The 8,294-nt window shown below is 27.2% G+C and overlaps 2 protein-coding genes across 2 annotated transcripts; both read left to right on the forward strand.

Annotated features, from left to right (window-relative positions):
• Positions 1-852: 852 nt before the first annotated feature.
• LOC105617866 lies at positions 853-1,216 on the forward strand. The gene is made up of 2 exons (XM_012199409.1): positions 853-980; positions 1,039-1,216. Exons 1-2 carry the CDS (start codon positions 853-855, stop codon positions 1,214-1,216), a joined length of 306 nt encoding a protein of 101 aa, XP_012054799.1.
• A 2,851-nt stretch (positions 1,217-4,067) lies between these two features.
• LOC105617867 (acetylcholine receptor subunit alpha-like 2) lies at positions 4,068-7,249 on the forward strand. The gene is made up of 8 exons (XM_012199410.1): positions 4,068-4,122; positions 4,495-4,676; positions 5,014-5,055; positions 5,120-5,229; positions 5,597-5,813; positions 6,176-6,353; positions 6,419-6,571; positions 6,900-7,249. The coding sequence occupies exons 1-8, from the start codon at positions 4,068-4,070 to the stop codon at positions 7,247-7,249; spliced, it is 1,287 nt and encodes a 428-aa protein (XP_012054800.1).
• The last annotated feature ends 1,045 nt before the right edge of the window (positions 7,250-8,294 follow it).

Below are 8,294 nucleotides of genomic sequence, written 5' to 3' on the forward strand. Positions count from 1 at the left end.
TATAAAGTGCTGACAAAAATGTTACAAACCATCTCACTAACAAACTTCTTCCAACCAATTGAATAGACTGGATTTAGGAAGGGTTAATAGTACCATCGATCATCTCTAAGTTATACGCACGCTGGTGGAGAAATGCACGGAATATAATATCTCTCTTAATATGGCATTCGTGGACTACCAGAAAGCATTCGACTCAATGGAGATTTGATTCTGGAGGTAATGGATTTGGTGAGAATTGACTCAAGGTATTGAACTTTATAAAATACATCTATAGACAAGCCACTCTCGAATCAACGATGACATATGTATCGAAAAAATTCAGGTGAAAAGAGGAATTAGATAGGGTTTCCCTAAAATTGTTCACTCTGGTATTAGAATACATTTTCAAAGGACATTTTCCTTAGGAGAGAAAAAAAGTTGCGGAACATATCTGAGTCAGCTGCGCTTCGCAAACGACATTATAGTCTTTAGTAGCTGCAGAGCTAGAAGAGATGTTACAAGAGTTAAATTGTGCATCCAGACAGGTGGGCCTAAATATGAATCTACAAAAAACTAAGATCATGTCCATAAATAATATAAAATTGACTATTGATAAAGTAATCATTCAAAACGTAGAAGGATATGTACTTGGGCCACTATTAAACTAGGTAAGTAAAACCAGACAACGGAGATTGCGAGACGAGACGGTTTGAGTTGGGCAATCTGAGATATATCATCAGAGATCCCAAAATCTCCAAAAATCTTAAGCGAAAAGTGTATGAGAGTGTGTGTATTGCCATAGACAACATATCGTCTTGAAACTATAATGCTGATCCAGCGCAAGGCAAATTCGTGAAGATATATCAAAGAGCAATGGAAAGATCAATGCTGGAGATCAATCTTAGAGACAAAGTGAGAAAAGATATCATAAGATCGAAGACAGATGTCTCCGACGTTGTCGGACAAGTGGCGACGCTGAAGTGGAGATCGGCGGGCCAGATGTAAGAATGAGAGGTGGAATAAACGTCTATTGTGTTGGAGACCGAGGACGTCGACCAGGAGTTGGGCTGGTCGCAGTCGCGCTGCCACGACGACATTAGAAGGCATGCGGGTCAAATTGGATGCAGGTCGCACGGGAAAGGGAGACATGGAGCGAAATGGAAAATGTCTGTGGCCCAGGAATGGATTGCGAAAGGCTGAGAAGCAGAAGAAAAAAAGAGGTAACGTCTTGCGATAAAGGGGTGTCACTACATGTACTATATATATATATAATGTACTATATATAATTTATAGTAACGAGCACTGTTCTAGAATATTCGATCAAGTGACATTATTTTCACAAAAAAACTCAGAATTGTTCAAAAATTGTTAATGCCGAACAATATTACAATAGCGACAGTTTTCGCGTTCTCTCTTTACGCATACACGATTGGATTCGTTCGTACTGCACTAGAACGCTATAACTTCTGTGTGTTCATATGCTTTTTCATTATGGAATTTCGCAGATATATAACTCGGTCAATTGTCGCGTGTTGACTTGCTAGCGGCAATTTCTATTGTTTGATTTAATTATATTTATTACAATAGCGACTGACGCTTGCTAGTATCGCATGTACTTCAAGTACGTAAAGTACAATAACATATTAATATTTTTTTATTTTTCACAATGATTGATTATTTTATTAATCAAATTATCAAATAAAAATATAAGGTAACTGTGAGTAAAAGATAACGAATGTTGTGTATAGGAAAGATGACGCTGTCATGGAGGCAGATTATAGATTATGTACTTACACGTGACTCAAATAATAAATAATTTCGCAACTCAAATAATAAATAATTTGATGATTCAAATTATCTCATGGTTCAAATCTTTCTTTCCACAATACAATCAATATGACTAATATAGACTTTCTATGAAGAAAAGAAGAATTATATAATATATACACATTGTTTTCCTGTATGTTACAGTTTTTTATAATATCTCCCAACAAACGAAAATAGATTGAAATAGATTCAGATTTTCAGAAATACGGATTTACGAATGTTAAAATGAATCCTTTTTAATCCTGAATGCATTTTTATTCATTTATAAAAATTATATAGAGCATCTCTATGCCTTTCAATCTAATATTAGCATTTTCTGTACATCGTGAGTATTACTGAATTCAGAATTGTGAATAGGAAGTACAGTTTTTTTAATTTAGTTAAATTAAAAAATAATATCAGCAATTTCTGTGCGATGTGAATACTGCTCAATTCAATATTCTAAAAATGAAAATGAAATGTAGCAATCTAATTGAATAAAAAAAATTTTTTTAAATAGACTTAAATGCTACTTAAATTTAAAATTATAAAGAAAATTTTTTGTCATTTTTAATTCAACTAATTGTAAGTTAAAAAAATTAACGTAAAAATAATTGAGCTATGTTCTTTTGTTTCTCTTTGATTAGAAGTAAAATGAATGATCAATGTGAACGCTCACAAACCAAGTCGAACACAGCCCGAATATTAGGCTAATCACGGGACATCGGTCAAGCGAGATTAGATTATTCGACACTTACTCAATGTTGTCTCATGGTGATGTAAATTGTTTATACTTTATTATTTCTATTATATTATATCTATTAAATGATGATATTTTTATTATATCTATATAATTTCGTTACTAGCTGTAATTGAATAAACACATTTACCAATTGAAGTGATAGCGGGTAACGTAGAAGATTCAAAATCCAGAGTTCGAGTCCCAGGTTCGAATCCCACTAAGGTGCGTTTTTTAATACCAATTTTAAATAGTTAATTTCAGGTATAATTATTATAAATCTTAGGAATAAAATTTGACTTAAATATGAATGTTTTTTTTTCAAATATTAAATTAGTGTCAGCTCGTATTCAATCCATTTCAATCCATTCAATCCATTTTCATGGATTTAAAGTTCGCATTAAAAAAAGTTTAATTCATTTTCGTTTGCTGAGCTTCATAATATCATAATCAAAAATATTTATATTTTATTAATAATATAACTTTTATGTTTATCTCATATAAAATACCTACTTGTTTAAAAATAAGACTAATTATAAACATTTTTCTGTGTGATATTAAGATATTAGATTTCATGTGATATAATTGTGATATCCAAATTTAGTTCTAATGTTTTTTAATAATTTTTTAAAATCTTATTTTATTTTTATTACACACAGTAGTAAGTAAATATATTTTACTAATAAGTTCATTATGTAATTATTACATACAATACATAATACAAAAATATAATTATGTTAATATAATTATGTTAATGTTAACATTTCAACAATTATATTTTCATAAATTATATAAAAGTTTTATATTTTGCTCTAAAATTTCTTATAATATATTAAAACAATATAAACATTATCATAATAAATTTTTTTTTATTCATAAAAAGTATATTTTTAACTTAAATTGTGACTTTTCATCATCTTATTCACTACTAAAAGTCATCTTTACCCACATATGGGAGTAAGATAATGAAATTGATATGTCCTTAAAAAAAATTAAATTTTAAAGAATTGTAATTTATTTAATAATTTTATAAATAATTTTACAAATGATAATTAAGACTAATGAACTTAAAAAAAAATAAATCAGTTTCTTTTCTCTTCACAAAAATTAGAAAAAATCGACAAACTTTAACTATTCGTCATTTTATCTCCTTTCTTCTACTTTTAAGTTACACAATTTGAATTTAATTTCATGACATTACATTAAATTTAATATATTTATAATTGAAAAATATATTTGTGTACATGTACATGAAATTTAATGTACTTTTCACAAAATTTAATGAAATTTAATGTACATATTCATTACATTTAAGTAATTACTATAACTTAATTTTCAGTCATCAATTTTAAATCATTCATTATTTTTAATTTCGTTCATAAACTTCATTTACATGTAAAGGAAGTATTTCTAACAGTGTTGATTATACCTCTGGGGGCGTCCAATATATCAGTAGTTTCGAATTTCATGAGGCGTCTAATTGTTACGTTACTACAACGAAGAGAATTAGTTATATCAGAGCCGTTGGCTCGTTTCGATCAGAATGAGAATACTACAAATATTTGGATTTTTCGTAATCCTTTGGCATGGTCAATTTGGTACGTTAAATAATCTTTATTTAGCTTAAAACAACTATTATTATTACATATATTTTTCTACATTCAGTAATGTAGCATCCCTACAGCACAAAGTACAAAAGTTGCTGCAATATTGCAGAGATTTTGTTGCAAATTCTATGCTGACTGCTGTATGGGTAGTTAATTCTATATTATCTATCATTTAAAAATAAGCTTTATATTATTATAAAAGCATTTCAAAATCACAAAAAATATATTTTATTTAATATATTAAAAAATATATTAAATAAAATATATTAAAATATATTTAAAAATATATAAATTAAAATATTTTAATTTATGTTAAATTTGATATTAATTGTATTTTAATATAAATTTCTATATTATTTTTAGCTTTTAGGATGAAGGAAACAGAAGATATTATAACAGGAGGATGCAAAAAATTGGAAAATACAACCCCTCTATTGCGTCTTAAAAAGTATCTCTTTTGCGATTATGATAGCACCGTTCGTCCAAATCATCATAAAGTAGTTACCAATATAACTCTCAGGCTGATGCCGAAAATGATGGAATTCGTAAGTGCATCGTTATTGATTATAGTATTTAATTGTAAGTAAATAGTTCTATAATGTGCTAAGCTTGCATCATATTTTAAATATAATATTTCGAGATAGCATAATGTATTATATATTTATATATTTAGTAATTGTAAATTTTTTTATTTAAATTATTTTATTATTTATTTTATTATTTAAATTATCATATTTTAGCAATTTTGTCGTACAGTTTTTAGTTTTTGACATGAAACATGTTTTATATCGAAATTATTGTTAATAATTTTTTATTTTTATTAGACAATTATTAAACAATATATAACTATACGTAAGAAAAATTAATCAATTTCATTTGTAGACTGAGGACGGTGTACTAACACTTCACAGCTGGATGTCATTTGTAAGTCTAGAATATTTTCTTTATTATATTATATTTCTATTTTAATAAGTTATTTAATTAACAGTTTTGGACGGACACATTTCTTACTTGGACACCGAGTAATTATAATGGACTTACTTATATTCATGTGCAACCCTTCTATCTTTGGATGCCTGATATTTATGTCTACAATTCGTAAATAGCTTCGTATAATTATTACTCATTGTTAATATTAATAAAATTGAAGCAAAATGTAAAATATTTTTGAATGAAGGATAAATGAAGAATACGATTGCAAAAGAGATCTGATCAGATATAAGGAAATAATACAATGGAAAAATAATCTAATTTATATATCTCTTTTAAATTAGAGAAATTCATATCTAAAATTTTTATTATCATTTTTCTATTTTTTATAAATTGTTAACTTTAAGATAAACGTTTTAATTCTCAGTTTTATATTAGTTATGTATTATTTTTTTATGTATTAATTTTATATCAGTATTCAGTTATGTGATATATCCGACTATAAATATTTCGGTTATTTTTCGTGTACTTTTAGTGGCGATATGACGAGTAACGATTACCAAACAATTTTCAACACGGAATGTTTGGTCTTTAATAATGGTTCTGTCATTTGCGTGCCACCTATAAAAATTGTGTCAAAATGTGATCCCGATTACACTTATTGGCCTTATGATCAGCACACATGTCTTATCACACTCGGTTCATGGTCACATATAGGAGAGGAAATGGATGTCCATCTAGACGGCACTGGAGTATGTAAATTGTTCAACTTGTTATAAACTTGCAATGATCAATTTTTTCTTTATATACTTTTCTCCAAATCTTATTTTTGATGAAAAATGTATTGTAAAATTATTATTAATTTAATGACGCTTTATATTAATGCAATATTGTAAAATTGCTAAATAAAAATTCTGATTCAAAATTATTAAATTATTTATCTTTTTACGTTTTAATTTAATTTTGAAAGTTTGCGCAATTTTCGCTTTTATTCTCTATTCTGTTTATTTATTTATTTTTTATTTTAACTAAAAGTAAATATAATTATCTTATTATTTCATATTATAAAAATAAAAATAAAAATAAAAATAAAAACTCACTACTTATTTCACAGGTTGATATGAACGGTTATGAAAATAATACACAGTGGGACATGAAACTTCTAAACGCAAAAAAAATTGTTAAGAAGTATAAATGTTGTCCGAACGATACTTTTCCTAGAATTGATTACACATTTTTACTGACTCGGCACTATAGCATACATTATAGAGCTTATATTGCGCCAGCTATCGGTAAGCAATTGCTTGCAAAAGCAAATGCATAGTTAGCAAATATAGATTATGAATGCCTTTTCTAGCTTTGATATTCCTCACCTTAACGGTGCTCTGGTTGGATTCAAGATCGGTTGAACGAGTAGCGATGGCGAGTATAAATTTTATTTGTCATCTACTCTGCATATTCGATTTGTACTGGATGGTGCCATTCAATGGCATTAATTCTCCTCATATAAGTGAGTATCAAAACACAAAGAGTAATTATAGATAAAAAAATATCTTAAACTTGAGAGAGATATTTAAAGTTTCGTAACATTTATGATAAAATCTACTCGTACCAGCAATTTTTTTAATAATATATAAAATATATACAATTAAATATTGTGTGTATAAATATTATTTAATGTGATAGAAATAAAATAGATACATAAAAAAAAGAAGAAAAAGTAGATATATAAATACGATAAAATATATATAGATTAGAATTACGTAATTAGTATCATATAATTAAAATCATAATTTAAATTTCAAATAACAAGTTATACTTCTTTATTTATCCTACAGTGCTGTTCTACCGCGACTCCTTGATATTGGCCACTTTTGCGTTAATTCTGACAGCATTGTTACGTAAATTGCAAAACATAAGTATGGAGATGCCAAATTGGATATCTTCTACGACGACATTCATTTTGAGCAACAAGGCTGGTCGATTCCTGGTCCTGAACGATGAGAAATCCAAGATAGCAGATGGAGGTATAGTGATTGAAGACAACTTGAATACTCCAAAGTCTGAAATGAAGAAAGAATCCTGGAGACATTTTGCCACTATTATTGAATGGTTGTCATTCTTCTGTGTGATCCTCACCTATGTCATCATCTTAATCACTCTTGTACTTTCAGGAGTTACGAATTAATTCATAACACTGTCAAAATATTTTTCATAATATCCAACATCCTTTTAAATAATTTGTTCTATTTACTCTTTTGTAAATAATTAAAATAAATAATTGTTTGTGTTATTTTTAATTAAAATGTTATCTATTTGTTTTTTCTCTTTCTGTTAAACCTTAATCATATTTTTTATAGAAATAACTTACGAATAATTTATAGCATTTAATAATTACATTTGTAACTATAAATAAATTTAAAAAAGTTTAAGAAAAGTTTAGGAAAGAAAAATTACTGTATTGGGATCCAGTTATTCTTATGTATTTTGAGCTGAATACGAATCTGATAAAAATAGGATCATCTAGGGCAAATTTTCAATCTAAAGTGAAAACATGGATTAAAAATGAAAAAAAATGGATCATTTTTTTCACTCTAGATTGAAAATTTGCCCTGAATGGTTCTATTTTTATGTCACAGCACAGGATACTTTTTTTGTGAGCCAGTATTATTTAAAATGAATAATATGTACAAAATTTGCTAAGAATGCTATAACAATAAAGAATCAATGAAATACTCAATAAAAAGTTATTAATATAAAAATAAGCTGGTTTTTAATTCGATTTTCTGAATAATTAGATGATTTTTATCTTCATTATTCTTATCTGCTCGAAAATTGTTTATTTATCATAAATTCAAATATTATTATCGTAATTGTAATAATCGTAATTGTGTATAATTATCAAAATTATCATAATTATGAAAAACATTACAAATATTATACATATATGCTGCATCTTTTAGTTTCAAGTTCAAAATAGACGAAATAACGTAAAATAATAAAAAATTAATACAATTAAGATAATACATTCCATCCAAAAAATGTATTTATCGTTTCTTATTTAAAAAAAATGAAATTATTTCTATTGTTGATAAGAGCTTGTTCCTAAAGGGGCGGTCTTCATAGTCTGCAGTTTTACGTTTCACTGGGCGTATAATTATCATTTGCTCTCACATAATCCATTGCTAAGCGATTCAGTCATTGTAGATCCATTCGTCGTATAGATATTCAAG

The sequence above is a fragment of the Atta cephalotes genome (assembly GCF_000143395.1).
Source record: "Atta cephalotes unplaced genomic scaffold scaffold00014, whole genome shotgun sequence".
Lineage (NCBI taxonomy): Eukaryota > Metazoa > Arthropoda > Insecta > Hymenoptera > Formicidae > Atta > Atta cephalotes.

Bases quoted from the DNA above. Each gene is read 5' to 3' on its own strand.
- LOC105617866 (XM_012199409.1), top strand. From the start codon at position 853: ATGGAAAGATCAATGCTGGAGATCAATCTTAGAGACAAAGTGAGAAAA. The intron at 981-1,038 runs GTAAGAATGAGA...GACGTCGACCAG, and splicing joins TGGAGATCGGCGGGCCAGAT to GAGTTGGGCTGGTCGCAGTC.
- LOC105617867 (XM_012199410.1), top strand. From the start codon at position 4,068: ATGAGAATACTACAAATATTTGGATTTTTCGTAATCCTTTGGCATGGT. The intron at 4,123-4,494 runs GTACGTTAAATA...TATTATTTTTAG, and splicing joins CCTTTGGCATGGTCAATTTG to CTTTTAGGATGAAGGAAACA. The intron at 6,354-6,418 runs GTAAGCAATTGC...TGCCTTTTCTAG, and splicing joins TTATATTGCGCCAGCTATCG to CTTTGATATTCCTCACCTTA.